The 24,195-nt window shown below is 33.4% G+C and overlaps 1 protein-coding gene across 3 annotated transcripts in view; it reads left to right on the forward strand.

The window, feature by feature from the left end:
• Nucleotides 1-24,195, forward strand: part of CSMD3 (CUB and Sushi multiple domains 3) — a gene marked incomplete at both ends in the record, with an annotated part of 1,156,743 nt that overhangs the window by 118,629 nt on the left and 1,013,919 nt on the right. For all 3 annotated transcript variants that reach the window (XM_080694904.1, XM_080694905.1, XM_080694906.1), the window contains one exon: nucleotides 11,390-11,612. In XM_080694904.1, coding sequence (XP_080551030.1) covers nucleotides 11,390-11,612 — 223 coding nt within the window. The remainder of the gene's footprint in view (nucleotides 1-11,389; nucleotides 11,613-24,195) is intronic.

The raw sequence follows: 24,195 nt of genomic DNA on the forward strand, positions 1-24,195 counted from the left end.
ACCTAGTGTATACTTTTTGTAAAATTTGGAAACAGGGTCTCTTACGCCAGCGTGGCTGGCTTCAAACCTGCGTGATCCTCCTGTCTGCCTCGCAAACCCAGGGATTACAAGCGTGCGCTAGCTCACCCGGCGAAGTCTCATACTTTTGACTAATAGTTCTTCGGTTCTTTAAACATATTTATAATAGATGATTTAAAGTCCTTGTATGAATTTCTCCAAGGAAAATTTCTATTTACTTTTCTATTCTTTTAGTATATGAGCCATGCTTTACTGTTTCTTAGCGCATGTCATAATTTTTGTTGACAACATGTATTTATTATTTTTGTGGTGCTAAGGACTGAATCCAGAAAAAATCTACTTCCAAGATACACTCTGAATCCTTTTTAAATTTTTTGTTTTGTTTTAAAACAGAGTTTTTCTAGGTTGCTGAGAATCTCACAAAGTTACTGAATCTGGTCTTGAATCTGTGATCTTCCTGTCTCAGTTTCTCAAGTACTGGGATTACAGGCAAGTGGCAGTCACTACACAGTGTAAAAACATGTAATTTTTAAACACTAGAATAAATCACCTGGGGAAATTATACTTTCCACCAAGGTTTTGTTGATCTGTTTGTTGCTATTGTTGTTGTTATTTTGTTTTCCTACTTGTTCATTTGGTGACTTTTTGAGGCTAACTCTGTAAAGCCTATGTCTTTTCTAGCAATAGCTATGTAAGTCTTTGCTTAATTATTATTTTTTAAATCGTGGACAAATTATAGACCATAAAGTCTCTGAAATGCCTTAAGAAAGTAGGTTTTCCTCCCTATTCCAAATGGTTCTCTTTGAGTATTAGAGCATATATTTAACATATTTGACAATTTATAAGTTTATCTTAGCTTTTAATTCTTTGTTAAGCAGGTCCTAAGTCATCCATAGTTTAGTGATTCAGGCTTTCTCAGACCTTTTCTCAGTATTTTACAGCCCTACACATACTCATATTCTAAGGAATATATTAGAGCTTTCCAACTCCTTTTATGGGCATGTATTTTCCCATATCGTCCATTTAAATTCTAGCCAGGTTCTAGTTTATCTGACTTATATAGCAGCTTCAGAGAGTTGTAACTTAAAATAATTATTTTTTTTTAAATCTCAGGGATAGGGCTGTACCTGTGGAATTATCTCCAGGTCGATCAAATAACAATATCTATGAATAGTTTTTGATACAGTAGCAGGATAGATCAATAGTGACAATATTCTGGTCAAAAAAGTAATTTGTTGAGGAGCTCCACACTTGGTCTACCCCTCCAGTTATGCTATGGGGCTGCTGCTTTTCACAGAGGTTGTTATGAGACTGCTAGTTTTCAAGCTTACTACTTAGAAGCCAAGAATGGGAGTACCTGAGTTACTGCACCACATATCCTTCTGTTGTTAGTGATATTCTGCAGTTTTCCTTAAAAATATACTTCTCAGATTATTCCCAGACTTTAGATATATCCTAAACTGCTGAAAATTTTGATTTTAATTATTTTTGCCAACACACTTGTTACTTTTATGGATGAGAAACCTTAGAGATATCTTCACTCTGCCATTCCAAATAGAAATATTTTATTCAAAAGGTAAAAATTTTCACCCATTTTCTCTAGTCTAAATTCATTCTTGTAAAATGAGAAAGTATATAAATATAGTCCTTACAACAGTGATAAGCCATCTGTCCAATTAAAAATCAAATAAAATTATAAAATGCTATTTGCATAAGTTATCCTTTGAACAACTAATTTTGCACTATTTTAATAAGCTTTTGGGTGACAGTGGGAAATCCAGATGCAAGTGAAAATTTTTGAAACTGTTCTGTTTGACATAATATCATTATATTCTCTCTCAAACTTTCAAATGAGTACAATCTAAAGAAACTTATTTTACCTTATGAGGTTTATTTACTTACTCCTACCAATAATTACACATTTCAGTAAGTTTCTCCTAGCTTTTTCCTAAAATATTTAAAGAAAAACTGACTCAAATATCAAAAGTTTTGAAGGGTGAAACACTTGAAATGTCATGCCTATAAATTTGAAATGGATTATAAACTACAAAATTAACTGTCTTAACTCTGCAGAGTTTATTTTCTTTGAAGATAAGAGTCTGAAATTCCAGTCAGTAGAACTCAATAACGTAAATACATGCGGTATTTTTTTTTTAATAGCAGTGGATACCATGATTAAGTTAATATTTTAGAAATCCAAGGTTAGAAACCTAAATTAATAAGTTTAAACATAAACTCACACACAAAATTCTTAAGCTGTGAAATGTAGAATATAATAGAATATACCTCATAGGCTGATATGAATATTAAATAAAATACTATATGTGCCTGAAAACAGAAATCATAAATGGATATTTTGGTGGAAGCTGTTGAAGTTTGCTTTTGTTTAACTTTAAGACAAATAAAAAATAACTCTAAGATAAGTAGGTTATCTTGATAAAAAAAGAAAGTGTGTTTGTGTATGTTTTGATATGAATTATGAGAAAAAGTTAAATAATGGAAATTACATTGTTCTTTCAGAATTAAACAAATAAATCAACATATTTTGGCTCTCGATAGAAAAAGTAGTTTACATAAACATACAATGATATCTGGGCCAGTAGTGTATATGATCAACTATATTCTATCATCATGTCTAAAGAAAAAAAATGTGTCAAACAAAAGGATATATATTAGCTTTTGTATTACAGAATAGTAGAGTTTAAGAAATAAGCATTAAGCCAAAAGTGGTGGCATACTCCTGTAATACCAGTCCTTGGGAGGTTGAGACAAGAGGACTGAAAGATAGAGGCCAACTTAATGAGATCCTGTTTCAAAATAAAACAAATAAAACAGGGCTGAGAGTATAGCTCAGAGGTAGAATGTCCCTGAGTTCAATTTCTAGTAACTCCCCTCTCTCTCCTACATACACATACACAAACACACACACATCCATGAACACACACACACACACACACACACGGTAAGGATTAGTGTTATATATTATAATGTTAATTCAGAAAGCAAATGGCAGTGTATTCTGTAGGTAATCACAAAAATGGAATCCAAGTTAGATGCTATTAAATATTTGAAAAGTACACATAGTCCCTCTTACTTTTAATATGTTTAATTCAATTTTCTAAATCACAAATCTCTTTTGATTTAGTACAAATTTGTACCAGTTTTTGTGGAATGGGGGAATTTTTCTAGTAGGAAGAAATATCACTGTGTTTTTCATCTCTAACCCTACATGATTACTTATTTTAAGTCTACATAAGATGGACAGGCTCCTCTCCCCACTTGACATTTTATTTTTGATAAACTGAGGCTAAGATCTGTTTTGAATTATGGAATATTTGCTTAAGAAACTCTCTGGGACTGGGAAACCATTTTAGGAGACATTTTAGCTGAGATTTAGGCTCCAAAGAAGCTTTTTTTTTTTTTTTTTCTTGCACTGTAGTCTCAGACTCTCTCTAAAGATCAAATGTAAAACTTTCACCTTACAACTCTGTTCACGATTGAGGAGTTACAAGATGAGCAAAAGACTGAAAGATAAGTTTAAAACCTGACTGACTCCCTCTTACTGACTCGGATGTACTTTATTCATCATATATATCAATAAAAAAACAATACCAAACTTGCTAATACAATTACAAGGGAAAAATGATTGGACGTATCCTTTGGAGAAATATACATAAATTCAACAATTTGAAAATAGAGACCTTTTACATTTATTAATAACAAAAAACAAACATCTGGTAGACATAAATTAAAATTAATATTTAATGCTCGCCTTTTTCTTTCATTACTAGAATATAAGTAACTCAAATAATTTGACAGATATTTAATGAAAGAAGAATGCAGTAAAATTTAGATTGCTTTTTCTATTTCCCTTGATCCTGAAAAATGATTTTGGTTTAGTTAAAAATATAATTCTTATAACTATATTTGTGTTGTTAATTTATGAATAATGAGATTGGGATAATTAAAAATGACATGTAAAATTCATGCTGAGCCCTTGAGTTAATCATAACTCACTACTTCATCCCCAAAGGAGAAAAACTATTTGAGTCCTGAGTAAATTTGGGAATTCAAATAAAACAAACAGTGTATATTACTGTACAATCTAGTAAATCTTTGTTACTAACAGAAGAAATAACTTAAAATAATTAAAAATTGAATAACAATTGGCTAATTCATTTATTTTATTTTAACATTGATATATTTATTTATTAAGTTAACACTGTCTACTAGTTACCAGAAACTAAGCTAATATTTGAGGATGCAGCAAGAAACAAGACAGAAAAGGCCTCAAATCTCATTATAGTCTTGAGGAAAAAATAAACAATAAGCTAATATTTTAAATAGTGATTAATTCTTCAAAAATCAAAACAAAGTGATATTTACTAAAATGAAAAAATATGACAAAAAGCATCTCTATGTTTAAATAGGCCAGCAAAAATGGATATTTTATCAAAATAATACACTGAAGTTATCAATATTACAAAATGTTAAATATCTCAAATTTATCTATAGATTTAAGGTAATCCCAATAAAAATTCCAGTTGTTTCTTTTATTTCTGCCAATTGATAAATTGATTTTAAACTGGTTTTTTTTTTTTTTTTTTTTGGTGGTACTGGGGTTCCTGGAAGCCCTTCTATCTCCGGGCTACGCTCCCAGACCTATTTTTACATTTTTTATTTGGAAACAGGGTCTCCTAAGCCAGCGCACGCGGCTAGCTTCAAACCTGCGCGATCCTCCTGTCTCTGCCTCCCAAGCGCGGGGATTACAAGCGTGCGCCACCACTCCCGGCTTTAAACTGTTTTTGGTAAAGCTAAATTTAAAATAAAAGTCAAGGTAATCTTGAAGAAGAAGAGGAAATACTACTTGCATGTCCAACTAGAAAATAAACTGGCATTCCTTTTTTTGCACTACAAAAAATGATTGATTATAGACCTAATTGTGATAAGTAAACCAATAAAGGTTGAGACAAAAATGTAAGAGAATTTTATTTTATCAAAGGATAAAAATGTGTATCCATACAATAAAACTATGACTAGAAATTTGGAAGTTTGCATAAATATGCAAACAATGGTTATTTCAAGGAAAAAAGGTATTATTATTACAAATACATAATAGAAGCATCTTGAAACTATTGATAGTGTTATATCTTGATGTATTTACTAGTAACAGTTTTCTAATTTTTAATTATTTATTGAATTATCCATGTGTGTCCATTCACTTGATGCACTTTTTTATATATCTAGTATACTTAAAATAGTAAAAAAAATTGAAGGTAGAGGTATACATGCACACATCATTTCTTTAGCCCTTCTCTAGTTCTATAAGCCTTTTAGTTGAGTTTGTTGGGTCTTCTAAGTATAGTATCATATTGTCTGCAAAAAGTGAAAGTTTGCATAAAAATGAGATCACATAGGATAAAAATTAAACCTGGAGATAACTTTGAGGAAAGCAAAAGATAAATGGCAAGGACACTTAACTTCAGTGTCTCCTGAGTGAGTGGTTGCACTGAGGACCTGAAGGGCAGGTCCATGTGGCGGATTCCTAGTCTTCCCAGAGGAATCAGCCGCAAGTCAATTCTGGGAAATGCTCCCAAGTCACCTTTAGGAATTCAAGAATCCAAATCATAGGTTAAAATTAAAGATGAAGAACAGTTCAGTAAAGAAATCACTTAGATGATAGAAAGGTACAGAGAGAGAAGCAGGGATGTTTATTGGCTTTGAGAAACAACAAATGAATAGTGTTGAGTGAAGGGAGGGTGAGATGGGGTTTGTGTCTTGTTGAAATGACTTTAGTAGCAATGTGAAGAACTGCGTGGATCAGCAAGCTCCTAAGCCCAGGAGGGCAGATAAGTTGCTGGTAAATTGTGCCAGGCAGAAAATGTGGAAGACCAGAATTAATGGAAAAAAAGAAAAAGAAACTAAAAGTAGAAAAATAAAGAAGCGTAAGAAATAGATAAACTGGAGATCAGAAGATAAGAAAAATAAAAGTCCCAGAGAACATGGTAACAAATCTTTGATATCATGCTCTGCTATATATATAGCAAAAATATGCTATGCAGCCGGGCGTGGTGGCGCACGCTTGTAATCTCCGCGTTTGGGAGGCAGAGACAGAAGGATCGCGCAGGTTCGAAGCCAGCCGCACTGGCTTAAGAGACCCTATTTCCAAATAAAAATATATATAAAAAAAATAGGTCTGGGAGTGTAGCCCGGAGGTAGAAGGGTTTACAGGAACCCCAATATCACTATATATATATATATATATATATATATATATATATATATATTCTATGCAAATATAGTAAATATGTATGTATAAATACATATATGTAACAAAAATGGTTTACAGTGTCTTTTTTATAATTTGTTTACTGTTACAGTGCTATTTACAGATTTGTGTATGCTTGTTGAGAAACCTGTACATAGTAGAAGATAGATAAAGACAGAAATCTAGTAAAAAGGTGGTTTTAGAAGAAGTTCACAAAATTATGGAGGCAGAGTATTATGAAGCAATTAGAGGAAAAAAAACCTCCAAGGGAAAAATGATGAATAGTTTCAAATGTATAAAGATGACAAGAAGGATTAAAAATGAATTGGTTTTGATAATGGGGTCACAAGGATTATTTGCAAGAATTTCAACACCATTGCACATAGTAGCCTAGTTTTAGTGGTTTATAAAAAAGTAAACAAATATGAATGTTACTGTGTCAGGGGTTATGGTTAGCACACACACATAAAAAATTGAAATACATTAAAATATGGTACAAATAATCATTGCATTGCTCTGTATTTATAGAAAAGGTAAAATATAGGCATGAAAGAAAAATATTAAAATACTTAAACCTATATTATTAAGCAAATTCTTGTTGGCAATGTGACCAAATCATACAAATTGAGCTATATTTTCAGCATAAATCAACCATTTTACATGAGTATTAATAGTTAAGATGCGCCAGGCATGATGGCACCCCTTTGTAGTCCCAGTACCTTGGGATTACAAAGGTATAATTTCTGCTGGGTCAGAAGGCTTAAAGGTTTGTAGCCAGCCTCAACAATTTAGTGAGGCACTCTGCAACATAGTGAGATGCTATTTCAAAGAAAGAAAGAAAGAAAGAAAGAAAGAAAGAAAGAAAGAAAGAAAGAAAGAAAGAAAGCAAGCAAGCAAGCAAGCAAGCAAGCTGGGGTATAGCTCAGAGGTAGAATGCCCCTGGGTTCAACCTCCAGGAACACACACACACACACACACACACACACACACACACACACACACACAATAGTTAAGTTTTAAAAAATATAGCCGGGCGTGGTGGCGCACACTTGTAATCCCCGCGCTTGGGAGGCAGAGACAGGAGGATCGCGCAGGTTCGAAGCCATCCGTGCTGGCTTAGGAGACCCTGTTTCCAAATAAAATGTAAATAAAATATAAAAAAATGTAATAAAAATGTAAAAATAGGTCTGGGAGTGTAGCCCAGAGGTAGAAGGGCTTCCAGGAACCGCAGTACCATATATATATATATATATATATATATATATATATATATATATATATATATATATATATTCAAAAATTGACAAAAATTGAATTATGAAAAGCATGCCATTTTTGGAAAGAATTCTTTGTAAATCCCAGAGTTATTTGTCTAGGTAAATATTTGCTTCCATGTGTTCTCATAGCAAAGGGCTTGCTCAGATAGTAGCCCTCACCATATTCTGCAATAATAGTTTATTCCTGTTAAGCTTATGATCCAGTCCATCAGTTCCCAAAAGACAGGCTAGAACAATGGCCTTCTATCACTTTACTCCTAAATCATGACGTATGTGATCAGCTGATGGGTGGATAGAGATGAAGGATTATCAGAGGAGGTGATAAAATAGAGAGCTGATTCTCCACACATTACTAGAGATGTAAATAAAAAGGTGTGATTTTATGAGAATATTGAGTAGTATAGACTAAGTCAAGTTGTTTTATTTAGAAACGTACATGCAAAAGCAAGCATAGATTATCAATAAGTCACCAGAAACCCAAGTGTGCCCTGAGATCGTGGTAAAATAAGGCAAAATATTCATTAATGTGAAAATTATATTAATGAACAAGTTATAAGAGAATTATGAGTGAAGGAGAAGTATATGGCAAGATATTTGATATAACAAGCAATCAGGGAAATGGAAATAAAAATAGCAATATAAAATTTCTGATTTGTAAAAATTGCCTTCTAAAAATAAAATGTTCATCTAGACATGGTGGTGCACATTTGTAATCCCAATATTTGGGAGCCTGAGACAGGAGGATCTGGGTTTGAGGCCAGCCTCAGCTACTTAGTGAGGACCTCCACAAATTAGTGAAGCCCTTTGAAACTTAGTGAGACCCTATTTCAAAATAAAGAATAAAAAATAGGGTGTAACTTGAGGTAAACTGCCCCCAAATTCAATTCCCAGTACTGAAAAATATATATATATATAAAATGTTCATAATATCAATAAATACTAATGCCAATTTCAATAGCTTGTAAGGGGGGCATGGGCAGGGAGCTGGGAAAAGCCCACAAGTGCTCTGTGTCGTCACTATTACTATAAATTACCTTAAAATGTGAGCCTAGAATGTACCAATAAAAGTATAAAAATTGCTGCTGCCAAAATTGGCTTAGGGCGGGTAACACTTTATACTGTGGTTAAAGGAGCACAAAATTTCAAAGTTAATTTGACCATATCTATCTAAATGCAAAATTAAGCAATCTTAATTTGGGGATTCACCTTAAAGATAATATTATACATGTGATTAAGAATATGTTTTCGAATGTTGCTTTTATACCATTATAACTACTAAAAATATACAAGGTGTTTTCAGTGTTGTTTTTATACCTTGATAACTACAAAACATAAAGTTACCCATAGCATAGTAAAGTAAATGATGGCATAGGCATATTATTGGCTATATAGTTTCGTAGTCATTAAGAAAGAGTGTTTTAAGGCTGAGAATAAAGCTTAATGGAGGTAGAACTTTGTAGGATTCCCATCATTGGAAAAAAAAAGTAGAAGAAATATACATCTGGACCAGAATTTCAGTGATATATTTAAAAACAAACATTCAGAAAAATATATAGTATAACTGATTGCATTTGGGAAAAATAAATGCACAGAAATATGCACAGGAGGGTGGGTGTCTAAAAGAGTCTACACAGGTGAACACTGAGCTGAGAACTGTGAACACGCCTGTTACACATAAGTGAATAGGGACAAAAATGTTTGTTTCTCTTTCTATTTCTAGCTTGTTATGGTGACACACACCTGTAATTCCTGTACTTTGGAGGCTAAAACAGAAGGATTTTTAGCTTGGAGGCCAGCATGTGGTAATTTAGTGAGACCTTGTTTCAAAATTTAAAAAAAAAAGGGTTGAAAGTATAACTCAGAGGTAGAAAACCCATGGATTCAAGCCTCAGTAATATATATACACATTAAATAAATGTTTCAGATTTTAGACCATTTTTCAAGAAAAAAACTATACCTTGGATAGAAAACGTGTGTATTTTTATAGATAGTATCATTTTTAATCTAGATTAAATAAAATGGCGAATACAGATAAAGAAGCTAAAAAATAGGGGTAATGCCCAATATGCTGGGAATGTTTGGGGGGGGGGCAGAAAGAATTTGAAATTCATGAATCAGCAAGTCCTTAAAGAGTTTCTGGTCAAAGCTTGAGCATGTTATTTTAGGGTATATGTCCTTTTTCTAAAATCATTGGGGTTATAGGGATTAAGAATATACAAAACACAACATAGATCAGATTGTAGCTAAAGGGATTCATGCTTGCATTTTGTTATGAAGTTCAAATTGGAAGCTGTTCAGGCAGAAAACTAATAGAAATGGGTGATAGCTAATTAACCTAAGGCTTCAAAGTAATTGCTCTGCAAGAAGCAATTTAAAAGGGACCTTTCATTTATTTATTTATTTTTGAAAATCATAAAATACCCTCTTTGGCTTTTAGTGCATGAGCAAAAACTATGAATATATACAAATACTGATTATTTTTAACTCTTCTACCCCATTTGACTTCTTGGTACCTTCCTAAAAGGCAAATAAGAACAACAGTGCTTCATATCTAGGGCTTAGGATTTTGCCATATATGGAAAGAGCAAGGGATAAATCCTAGAACTAATTATGCCTCATTATATAGTATTGCTTTCATTAACACAGCCCTGAGCCACAATCCTCAGCATTAGTCATGAGAGCTGGCTCTCTAGAGCATACATGGAGTTAGTAGAGAAGTGATGCTCCAAGTAAACCTGGGATGTTTCGTTGAAGAGAATGAGAGTGTATTTGTTGGAACACCTAATGGGTAATTAAATCAGATATATTGGAAGATGTTATTATAACATTGAAATTGAGCTGTAAGTTATGAAGGAGGGAAAAACCAGCCAAGTTATCAAAAGCTCCTTTAATCAACCAGCTCCTTTGGGCGATATCTACAGACTGTGGGGGAAGGGACCAATGAGCCACATGGTCAGCAGAGTGCGCAGCAAGCGGAAGTACTGGCATTTTATAGTGGGGGGAATTGGGGATGGGGCTAGAAGTGTGGGAATGCAGATTCTCTCGCGACATCTGGAGTCTCGGGTCTGTGGGGGAAGGGACGGACCCGATCTATCATTTTACCCATTGGTTTATAATTATTAATCTCACTGGGATTAATACTAATTCTAATATACATACATAGATGATAGATAGATAAATATAGATATAGATACAGATAATTTTTAGTGGTACTGGGTATGCAACCCAGGGGCCTTCTACCTCCGGGCTACACTCCCAGACCTGTTTTCTATTTTATTTGGAAACAGGGTCTCGCTAAATTGCTGAGAGCCTCACTAAGTAGCTGAGGCTGGCTTTGAACCTGCGCGATCCTCCTGTTTCAGCCTCCCAAGCGTGGGGATTACAAGAATGTGCCACCACGTTCCGCAAATTCTAATATTTAATTACTTATATTTGTAATTTCTCTCTCTCTCTCTCTCTCTCTCTCTCTCTCTCTCTCTCTCTCTCTCTCTCTCTCTTGGTGGTACTGGGGTTCCTGGAAACCTTTCTACCTCTGGGTTACACTCCCAGACCTATTATATATATATTTTTTTTAAATTTGGAAACAGGGTCTCTTAAACCAGAGAGTCTGGCTTTGAACCAGCTCGATCCTTCTGTCTCTGCCTCCCAAGCGCGGGGATTACAAGCGTGCACCACCACGCCCATCTCATCCATCTCTGAAAGTGTGATTTGGGGTAATTATTTTCACATTAGCCGTGCAAAAACAAGTGCCTTTGAAATTATATATTCTAGATTGTTCTTTGTTTTATATGATGTTAATTTCTGTTTTTTTTTTCTTTTCCTGCAGGATTTATTTATACGTGTGGTGGAACTTTAAAAGGACTTAATGGCACCATAGAAAGCCCTGGTTTTCCATATGGATATCCAAATGGTGCAAATTGTACATGGGTAATAATAGCAGAAGAACGGAATAGAATACAAATTGTTTTTCAGTCATTTGCACTAGAAGAAGAATACGACTACTTATCCTTGTATGATGGACATCCTCACCCTACAAACTTTAGGACAAGGTTAGTGTATTTTGAATGGGAGAAGGGAGGAAAGATATTTTATGGGTACAGTTATTTTACAAAGAATGCTTAACATGTGGTACAATTGTAGTGAAGTCATATCGACTTCCTACTTGTAATTTACTTTTAAGTATATCATTTAATAAAAAAATTCCCTCCATGTTGATGACTTCCTGATACTAGTGCATTACTACTATCTCTCAAAAAGGTGAATGCAAATTAGATCATGACCGCTTTAGGGTTGTTAAATTTACTTTGTGATTTTAAATGATCAACTCAAGGTTTAATTATTACGGGAATAACTCTTGGTAAAATGAAAGCATACTATAGAATGTGTCTTTCAGTGGTATGTGTCCAAGGTTAATATACAACAATAAACAAAATGCTTTATTCAGCATTAGTATGGTGGCCGCATACTGTGTGCACGTGTATGTGAGGGGAAGCGTGTTCTGCCCACACCTGTACAGATCTAGTCAGGTTATAGGCATAGAAAAGAGGGAAGGTTCAATCTAGGATCTCTAAAGAGGTAAAAGGATGAATAAAAAAGCACAAAGACTTTTGTGCATGTGCTTTACCCCAACAATCATGCAGTAATCCTCTGAACACATTATCTGCTTACTTCTTACACATTTATTGATAGTGTTGTTTGGACAAGTATGTCTGTTTTCCAGGTCCTCTTGAAAAGACACACACACACACACACACACACACACACACACACATTATGATTTTACTCCTCCCTTTTATTAAACCATAACTGTGGTTTCTGTGAAGTTAAGACTTTGAGATCTTAGGATAACCAGTGTATTGATCTCATTACTTCTTACTAATCTCTAAATTGAAACAATAGCATTTAAGTTAGAGATTTTATAAGGATTATAGTGTAATTATAGCTAAACAAATCTCATTTTTAGCATTTATTGATTCCTTTGTACCTGACATTGTGCTAAGTATTTTGTATTCATTACAGTATTTAACTTTTCCTCTATCCAAATATTATGAAATAATTACTATTATTATCATTCTCATCAACATTTTACAACTGGGAAAATGAGGATTATACTACTTTCCCGAGGTTAGCATTATTGAAAATAGGAGGGATCATCACCAAACACATTTATCTAAGTTTAGAATTTAAGCCCTCAACTACATTAGTTATATTTAGTTATATATAACCTACATGCTTTATGTACTGATATATATATACATATATATATGTATATATATATCAGTTTTTTTACTTTGAATTATTTGACAATATTTGATGAAAAAGATATTTTCAAATACATATAATATGTAATGATATAAACAGAATGTACTACAGACATAGTCTTGGTATTTGCTTTATAGACTACATTCTTTTTTTTTTTTTTGGTGGTACTGGGGGTGGAACCCAGAGGCTTTTTGCCTCCGGGCTATACTCCCAGACCTATTTTATACTTTATTTGGAAACAGGGTCTCACTAAGTTGCTGAGAGCCTCACTAAGTAACTGAGGCTGGCTTCGAACCTGCACGATCCTCCTGTCTCAGCCTCCCAAGCTCAGGGATTACAAGCGTGCGCCACCACGCCCGGCTTTAGACTACATTCTACAACATTTTGCTTACTGTAAATGTTTAATGCATTTGTCTGACTATTGGCCTTTGTGCTTAAAGAAATATTGTCGCTAGTGTTACTACTGATTTTACTTAGCAAGAATTGGGGACAAAAAGTGTAACCTTCAGCCCCTTCCAGACTGTGTTTATGTACAAAATCTGCTGTTTGATTAGAAGCTGAAACTGCTCCTGGAAGGCTTGGATTCATGTTTACATCTGCTTCTTTGACTGTCTGCTTCCTGGCTCTTTGTTTCTCTCACATAGGCTCACTTTCTCACTTAATTCAAGTCCTTATTATGCTATGTCTGCTGTTCTCCTTCTTCTAGAAATTCATACTTAAGTTTTGTCACTTTTCATGAGTTCTAAAGAATTCTTAAAAATAGCTTGTTATAGTTGCCTTGCAGTAATGTAGAAAAGATGGTTTGTGGGTTATGTCATTCTTGCTTATAAATACAGAGACATATTGGAATTTGTAACAACAATTTCATAGTTTTTAAATTTATTCTCCTAAGATTTATTTATGATTCTGTTTGTTTCTATACATTTTGCATTTATTGAATAAAATTGTTGCTGGTAGTTGAACCTAATACTTTTATCAAGGTGCTGGTAGATTTCTTCATTGATTAAAAGCTTAGTTTAGAACAGATGATGGTCTATTTAAAGCAACTATGATGTACTTTATGCACTAATTACTGTGAGTTTTGTTTGCTTTGTTTTTGTTAATAATAGATTCTTTTTTTGTGGTACTAGGGATGGAACCTAGGGGCATTGTATCTCTAGCCCTATATTTTTAGTCTTTTTATTTATTCGTTTATTTTTGAAACAAGGTCTCACTGAGTTGTGAAGGGTCCCACTAAATAGCTGAGGCTGTCTGCGAACTGCCATCCTCTGGTCTCCACCTCCCAAATGCTGGGATTACAAGCATGTGCCACCATGCCTGGCTAATAATATATCCTAAATAATAAAATTGCACCAAGTAAAAAATATCTATATCATAAGACCGAGACAGATATATACAAGTTAGATTTGTTCTTGAGATATAGAATAGCTAGATCAAAAGCAACATTATTTATATTACTAATCTGCCTTATTTTACTTTTATTTAGATTATTTCCATATATTTTTATTTTAGAAAGCCATAAACCCAAATAGTTGATACTTATTATTTTTTTATTTTTTTGTGGTACTAGGCATGAAACCCAAGGGCATTCTGCCTTCATGCTATACCCTCAACCCTAGTTTTATTCTTTATTTTGAAACAGGGTCTCTTAAGCCAGCGTGGCTGGCTTCAAACACGCGCGATCCTCCTGTCTCTGCCTCCCAAGCACAGGCATTACAAGCATGCGCCACAATGCCTGGCTCAAATTTAATAATTTTTAAAATTATAAAATAACTTTTAAATTTTTTATTATTAGAAGAAAATGATTTTGTTGAAAATAAAACCAAGACAGTGGTGTAGTAATTTTTAAGAGTTGACTAGAAAGGCTTTTGTTTGCTAATGTTATTGTACTCTCCTCACTCCTACTTGGATAGACACCTCATTTATGATATTTGGCTGTAACAGAAAATCTGATCCACATTACCCTAAGCAAAAGTGCATTTGTTTCAATCAGATAAGAATGACTCTATTGTTATACAATTACAAAATCAAATGCCCTCTCAAATTCCCTAGAAGGAACCTTCTTTCATGATTGGCCAAATTGACTTCCTTTTGGCACACCTCCCTGGAAAGTATTCTAGAAAAATAGCATTTCATTTCAACCTCAATTTTGCAAAATGGCATAGAGAAGGCTGAGACCCAATCAGCTGACAATACCTACCAGAGTATTCTAATATCCTATTCATACTTTTTATTTTACTGTTACAAATCAAAGTTAGGTTCTAAGAATGCTTAATCTTATAAATAATTTCTAAAGTTATAATTGAAAAAAGAGAAGGTAGCTCACAAGTTCTTAGTCATTGTGTAAAAATGAATACAAAATAAGCTTTATCTTTTTGAATTATAAACATGCCCCTGAATGAATTATGCTGAAAGTAAAAAAAAAAAAAAACAGGTAAAGATACAAAACAAAAATTAAGTGTACTCGTACAAAAAAATCTTATTGGCAGAGGCAGACAATCATAAACAAAGCACCTACCATATAAAAATAGAATGCTGGCCACAGAGAGAGACTTTGCTATTTTAAATATAGCCATCAGGGACCTGTAGTCCTGTCAGTTAATATCTAGGAAGATATGATGGGAAGATTTCTAAGTGAAAACAACAGCCAGCACAAAGATCCTAAGTCTCTAGCACACATCTGAAATGAGTAAACAGGGAAGGCTTACAATCGGAGGGACAGAGCACAGTGACGCCAGCCCTAGTTACCTCTGTAAAGACAGGTTTAGTGGCTGCGGTAGGAAGCCATCAAAGGATTCCGTGGCAGAGATATAATATCACTCGGGCTACTACCCATAGAGTCAAAGGTTTCAGTGTACAATGTTGCTAGGTTGGGCCAAGCACCCCAGCCTGCGCTGGTACAGCCAAGCTTGTGCCTCTGAGTGTGTCAGAGAGGGGCAGAACTGTTTTGTAATATACGTAGAAATGGGAGTACTTGTTTCAGTTACCCCCAGCAGTTGAGGGCACAGCTTTTTAATTTTCCCATTCATGACCCTCTTATATTTTATAATCTCAAAGGATCACTTTAAGCCATTTATGAAGAATAGAGTCTGTCAACTCCAGCAAAAAGTTGTTATTTATTAATACAGTGACTTGACTTATGTGAGAAAAGTCAATATGGGACAAATACTAAGTTACATAATATTAAACATCATTACCTACAATTCCATTCTATTATGTTTTAAGAAATGTAATTTCATATGAAAATGTAAACTACTCATATTTAAAGAGAGTATAGACTACAAATACAAAAGCCTTTAAGGAAAATGAAAAACCTAACACACTATGATCTCTTAAAAATGTATTGGTGTAAATAGTTTTGAATGAGTTCATTTAAATTTTTGTGAAATGAGAAGTTCACAGGGTAAATTTTTTTTCTGATTCCTGATGACATATAAATGTGATAAAACCAGAATCTGTTGCTATCAGCTCTTTAAAAATTACATGTATAAGAAAACAAAATTCTACTAAAATAATTTAATGTATCATCATACAAATGTAACATTAACATAGTCCAGGTTTCAATTACTATAGTCCCACCACACAAGAGGCTGAAGCAGAGGATGGTTTGAGCCTAATTCAAGGCTTGTCTGAGCAACATAGCTCTAACCTCTACTCCCAGAAAAATGAATGTGATACTGGTTTACTAAACATACTCCAGTTTCAGTAATTCAAGACTGAAAACATAGTACATTTGATAGGTGCCAGAAAATCATTCAAAAACTTTGATTATCTATTATTAATAATGCTCCTAAAATAAAACCAGACATAAATTTCTAACATATGATAAAGAATACCTTTTAATCTTTTAAACTAAATAACATTCATATATGTGTGCTAATGGTCTAGCTAACTTTAGCTACTATTTAAATATAGCCAATTTCTCTCATGTGGAGTTCAAAACAATAAAATTATAATTTATGAAAAAACTTTGGGTAATTTACTAGAAATTATGGAAGATATATATATATAGATAGATAGATAGATAGATAGATATAGATATAGATATATATAGTGTGTGTGTGTGTGTGTTGCCCAGTGCCAATATGCCAATATTTCATCAACCATCATTTGGAAAAACCAAAAAGTATTCTTTATTACAAATAGCACAGTATAATGGTTAAAAGTAAAGTTCATAAATATTATATAGAATCTATAATGAGCTGATTATTAGTGCCAAAAGTCATAGATTGGAGAGTAGAGAAATGCGCTGTGCTCATGACTAAAATGACAAAAGTTTGTAAAGATCGAAAAGTTTGAAACAATAGACAGATTCCATTCAAAACTTAATTTATTTTGGGTTACTTAAAAATAATATAAATGTTGATCAGACTGTTATTTGATATAAGGAAAGTATTTAAAATCAAGAGTAGAGAGTTTAAATTGCCAGGGACAAATGTGTTTAAGAAAGAATACTCAAAGCCGGGCGTGGTGTTGCACGCTTGTAATACCTGCGCTTGGGAGGCTGAGACAGGAGGATCGCACAGGTTCGAAGCCAGCCTCAGCTGCTTAGTGAGGCTCTCAGCAACTTAGTGAGACCCTGTTTCCAAATAAAATATAAAAAAGATCTGGGGGTATAGCCTGGAGGTAGAAAGCCTCTGGGTTCCACCCCCAGTACCACCAAAAAAAAAAAAAAAGAATACTCAAATAACATGCTGGACTAATGTGAGAGTCTATATTTAGGACAAATTCTATATATATTCAGACAAATAGAAAAAGGATTAAATTGCAAAAGACATTTAGGGAAACATATTTTTCTATTACCAAGCATGATAAAAAGTATAAAGAGACCGTATCATTTGATTCTATGATATCTGTTTGTGCATGATTCCTTAAGGATTATTGCATAAGATCAAAACCTTTGAAATGTAACTACTAATTCCAAAATCTTCTAAGAATTTATTATAAATAAAATGATAAATATGCAAAATTTCAAAATAGAATTTTTTTCTGCTTCACTTTTTCATTATTTTGTTTATACTAGTAAAATCAAGAGATAAAGAATGCTTAAAGAGTGTGATTGATAAAAAATGGATGGAACTGGAGAACGTTATGCTAAGTGAGATTACTCGGTCACAAAAAAATAAGAAATAGGATGTTCTAATATGTGGGAGGTAGGGAGAAAGTGAGTGATTGAAGGAACTCTAGAAAAAGAAGGAGAAACCTAACTGAGGGAGATGGCAGGGGGGAAGAGGGAATTCCCTAATGTACATGATGTGCATTCTCAAACATATCAAAGTCAATCACTAAGCCAAACATGAGAGGGAGAGGGGGGAGGGAATGGGGTGAGAAATAACAGAAGGACTAAATGAGTGATGTGTGCATGTATGCCTCCACCATCTTGTACTCCATTAATATGTATGACTACAATGCACCAATAAAAAATTTAAATTAAAAAATAATCAATGAAGCCAAGTGTGGTGGTGCATGCTTGTAATCCCAGCATTTGGGAGGCTGAGACTGGTGGATCACGGTTTGTGGACAGCCTCAGGTATTTAGTGAAGCTCTTTGCAATTCAGTGAGACCCTGTTTCAAAATAAAGAATAAAAAATACAGCAGGAGGTACAGCTTGGAGGTCAAATGCCCCTGAGTCCCATCCCCTGACCCCCCCCCACACAAAAAATAATCAATGAAAACAATACAGTAATCATAAAATGAGAATTTAGAAAATTTTTATGGACAAGGAAGGAGCTCACAACATATTACTGGCTAGAATAAGAACGATGACTGCACAGCTAGTAAAATGACAACTGTGGGACCGGCGAGGTGGCGCACGCTTGTAATCTCAGGATTCTGGAGGTGGAGACCAGAGGATCTTAGTTCGAGGACAGCCTCAGCCACAGAGTGAGGCCCCTTGCAACTCGTGAGACCCTGTTTCAAAAATACAAAATAAAAAATTAGGGCTGGGGGTGTCACTCAGAGGTAGAAAGCCCCTGGGTTCCATCCCCAGTATCTCAAAAAAAAAAAAAAAAATAATAATAATAATAATGACAACTGTGATTATCTCATGGTGATTGAGTTGCAAATTATTTTTCTTTCATGCTATTCTTATCTTTGTAAGATTTTTTACCTTGAAAATTGGGTAAAATTAAAGAATTGTATATTAGACACCTTATACCTTTTTTCTATTTGCAACATTGAATTTCACATATTTATAATTTAGTGAGATAGTCTAATTTTCAAACCTGAAAAAATTGCATGTCACAAAACTGAGCACTGATTAAGTCCATTACTTGTAATTTAGAGCTTTAAATGAATCTAAACTGTATCCTGAAAATATTTTTGAACGTTTCAAAATTGCAATCTAAATTTACATACTTAATCATGAAAAATAAAGTTAGAGTATCCAAAGTACTTTTTATAAAGTTGCAAAATAAGACATGTAAATAATTACATGTGAAGATTATTTTATTTTCAAACAATTATGTTTATTATGGCCATAATAATGGCCATAAGTCCATAGGAGCAAATTGTTGGTGTGCTGGGTTATTCATACCCATCTTCTTTTTAGTACTGCTTAAAATACAACACATTCAGTAACATTTTGATTTAAGATAATAAACCCATTATTTGTATGGCAAGTTATACTTGAGGGATACAGTTTCAATAGTTCAACATTCAGATAATAAATGTACAATTAAAGGAATTTTGACAAAATATACATAAACTCATGTAACTCATACTGTATTTAATAGAGAACACTTACCACCTTCACGGTTTTGATGTATTCCTGAAGTTTCAGTTTAAATGTCCACCTTCCCAATTAAACAACATGGTGATTTATTTATGATGGGTTACTTTCACTCTGAATATTCATATAAAATGAATGCTATAATATGTATACTTTTGTGTCTGCTCCTTTTTCAGGCTGCATAATATTCTTGAGATTCATTCAAACTCTGATGTATTTCAACAGTCTGTTCCTTTTTGCAGCTGAGTAACAAGTTTCATAAACTACTTATTTTCTTTTTAGTGAACATTTGGGTTATTTGACCTTTGGGCTATTGTGAATAAAGACAATTAGGAACATTAATGAAAGAATTGTTCTGTGGATGCATCTTCATTTGTTTTGGATAAATGCCTAGGACCAGAAATGATTCATCGATGGCTAGACATATACTTAATTTCATAAAAAAACTGCCAAACAGATTTCCAAAGTTGTTTACCCATTTTGTACCCCACCATCATTGTATGAGAATTCTGATTGTTCCACATCTTTGCCAACATTTGAAGTTGTCAGTGTTTTAGTTATTTTCATTTTGTGATAATTATTGTAGTGAGCATGTGCTTATTAACCACTTATTTCTGAACTTGTATAAAGTGTCTTTTGAAGTTTTTTCTATTTTAATTACATTACTCCATTTGTCTTCACATAACTGAATTATGATTCTTTATGCAATCTTTATATCTTTGACAAATATATATATATATATATATATATATATATATATATATATATATATATATTCCTTTTTTTCTTCCAATTTGTAACTTGGTTTTCATTTCCTCAAACCATCTTTATAATATATTTTTCTTAGTGAACTATAATTCTAAATAATAGTAATCTTAAAAGTGATACAAACATACCTAGGCACAGAATTTGGTGTTTTTCCCTCTATAATCCTTGTCCGTTCCTCTCCCATACATTTAGTGAGATTGGTAATGACACACACATTTATAAACATAGTATTATTTGAGCCATATCCTTCCTCAAGCCTTTTTTCCTTCCCTACCTCCCTTTCCCAGTCCCTTTCTACTCTTTGGCTGGTATCTCTCCTCATTTATCTGAGGTCCGTTTTCTTCGCTTTCACAGATGAGAAAAATATATGGCCTTTAGCTTTTTGAGACTGATTTCATCTCACTTGGCATTGGCATAATATTGTCTATTTCCATGCATTTTCCTGAAAATTACATATTTTTATGGCTGAGTAAAGCTCCATTGTATATATATACCACATTTTTAATCTATTCATCTGTTGACACAAACAGGTTAGCTCCATAATTTAGCTTTTGTGAACTGTGTAGCTATAAACATAAATATTCATGTGTCACTATATATAGTATTCCGACTTTAATTCTTCAGGAAAAATACCAGTGAGTGATACAGCTGGGTCATATGGGGATTACGTTTCTAGTCTTTTGAGGAACCTCAACACTGATGTCTACAATGATTAGTGCTTGTACTGATTGATAATCCCACTAACAGTGTATATGAGTTTCTATTTCCCTACACCCTCATTAGCATTTATTGTTGGTTATTTGTGAGTGTGTGTGTGTGTGTGTGTGTGTGTGTGTGTGTGTGTTGCTGGTGATTATAAAGACTATAGTATTTATTTTGATGAAAATTTGATTATCCAAATGGACAAATAATTCTACAATATTGCCTTTTGAACTTTAGAATGTAAACCTTTATAATTAGGTTTGCAATTTTTTAGGTGTGAAGGAATGTAGGTTGATCTCGTTCCATTTACATATTAGAATGAGGAAGAATTAATATGGCATGTATTTTAAGGAATCCTAGAAATGACAACTCAATACACTGTGTTTCAGCTGACTGCTTCTGGGCATAACTATAATTAACTCTGTTACAAATACATCTTAAAAAATTACTACTTGATCAAATAAGTTTTAAGAAAAATGCTATTTCTTTCTCTTTGTTTCTATGATGATAGATTAATCTTCCCCCCTTATTTTTTAACTTCTCTATTGATAATCTTTTCATAACTCTTTGACCATATTCATAGGATATATGTCTTGAATTACCTATTTACTTATACCTGTATTGACTACTAATTATTTATTGAGTTTTCTCTTAATTCAGTAAGTCATATAAATGATATAGTTTATCATAATTTCTTATTCATTAGACAATTTGATATATTCCTCACATAATCATAGAATCACAAGCCTAAGAAACATAACCAAAGGATAATAATGAGAATTAAGAAGCAACAATCTATGGGTTGGATTACCATGTGTATAGATATTTCCTCTTCAGGAAAATGGTCATGGTGTCTCAAAAATATTTTTGAGCATCCATTATAGTTCTTTTCTTGCATGATTAATCTTGTTTGCTTTATTTTCCCATACAACTTTTTAACACTCATGATAGAAAATTTTTCTTATCCTACTTTCTGGTCCCTCAGGGGCATGCAGTCATCTTTTTTATTTCCTGTCCATTTAGTGAGAAAGAGAACATCTTTCCTATGAAAATTACTAGAAAACATAAAAATGATTTACTTGATAATAGAAACACCCATAGCGTATATACTGTATGTACCAGTGCGCTCTGGTGATTTAATACTACTTGATATTTCTTTTCATGTCCCTGTCTCTAGGCTGTTAAAAAGGTTAGACCGAGAGTGGTACAACTCAATCTAATTTGATGCCTTAGAAGATTTTTCCTTTCAGAGCAGGAGATAGTACTTGTATCTTGAATATATTTCTTATACAATAAAATGTGAAATGAAGCCTGGCTTGATGGTGCACACCTATAATCTGAGTATGTGGGAGGCTAAGATCGGAAGATTGCAGGTTCCAGGACAGCTTCCACAGTTCAGTGAGACGCTCAGTAACCTAGTGAAACCCTGTTTATAAACAAAAATGAAAAGCTCTGGGGATATAGCTCAGGAGAAAAATGCCCCTGAATTCAGTCTCCACTACAACAAATAATAAAATAAAATAAAGGAGAGAGAGAAATGAAGAGTCTCTATTGCTCTATTGGCTGACTTAATGATATGGATCGTTAATGCCTATAAATTTCTGTGCAGAAGATGCGTATGTTGTAGTTAATAAGTAAAATGAGCCGGGTGTGGTGGCGCACGCTTGTAATCCCTGCGCTCAGGAGGCAGAGACAGGAGGATTGTGCAGGTTCAAAGCCAGCCTCGCTGGCTTAAGAAACCCTGTTTTCAAATAAAAATATAAAAAAATAGGTGCCTAGTAGTGTATTCCAGAGGTAGAAGGGTTTTCAGGAACCCCGGTACCACCAAAAAAAAAAAAAATAAATAAGTAAAATGAAGCAATAGCGTGTTTTTCTTATGTATCTATAGTATAAAGGAGAATTTTCAATTGGCAAGTAGATTTTGTTTATTGTTGTTTAAACAATGACCCTAGGGAAGACCTTGAATAGAAAGCATGGACCTCAGAAAGCACAGAGGCTGAAAGCAGAAATGAACTTTTCTATGAACACAGTTTTAAAAGTTACGTGGTGGTTAGTATCCCCCACATCAACAGTGCAATTTCAGAAAGACTTATTGTCTTGCCATTGGCATGCAAGTAGATTAGCAAAAAAGTCAATTAAAATTTTGATGCACCTTGGGCAGTTAATGACTCTTCCCTTTAGATAGCATTCCTCACGTTGGAGCATTCAAATTAATGACTGGATAGCTCTCAAGGACAGACAGGATTTCTAAAAGTTTTTGTGAATATAAAAGGCTCTTTCAAATCCAAGGAAGGCAAGGATTCAAGAATATACACAACTATTTGTTGTTTGTACGAGGCATACTGCCAAAAAGAATGGAAGTGGCTTTTGGTGAAACTAGATTAAATTAAACCATTAAAATTGGGGTTAAAACAGAAAAAAATGACAATAAGCAAAATTGAGCACTTATTTGCATGGCTTCTATTTATTCAATCTTTTATAGCAAAACTGTGAAGAGGTTTATTTCCATGAGTCTGCTTTCAGAGAAACAGTAGTGTTATCCTGAAAGCAAACTGCACACGGTGTGCTCAGTGACTAGTGATATTTCTTCTGAAAGTCACCTACTCTTCATAAACATTCATTATCTCATCTGTAAATTAGCATAATCAAAATGCTTACTTATCTTACAAAAAGCAGTTGAAGTGCTCAAAACTAATCTTGGTAAAGATTATTTTATACCAGTATTCGAAAATCCTAAATAAAATTTGAGGTCAGGCATGCCAGATTAACTCTTTGTGAAATTATTTATGTTTTCTAAGATAAGATACTCTAAAAGAGGAAACACCCTGTAGCTGCTTAAAATAAAGATTTCTGAGTATAAAATCTGTCAGATTCTTTTATGGAATTATCAGGACATCATTTCATATATGCATTCCAGTTTTTCTTGTATGTACATGAAAAAATTTATATACATGAAAAAATTAAACTTAAGAAATATCATTTTTGTTTTTTACATAATATATAATTTACTAATCATATGTATACATGTATATATCATTAACATAGGATGTTTGCAGAGAGTATTGATGAATAAGAAAGAAGAAAAAATATAAGTAAAGAATACATTAAATATTAGAGTTGTACATGATAAAAGTATATGTAATACAACCCTATTTATTTAAATATGATGC

The sequence above is a fragment of the Muscardinus avellanarius genome, assembly GCF_963383645.1.
Source record: "Muscardinus avellanarius genome assembly, chromosome: 4".
In the NCBI taxonomy this organism is placed as follows: Eukaryota; Metazoa; Chordata; class Mammalia; order Rodentia; family Gliridae; genus Muscardinus; species Muscardinus avellanarius.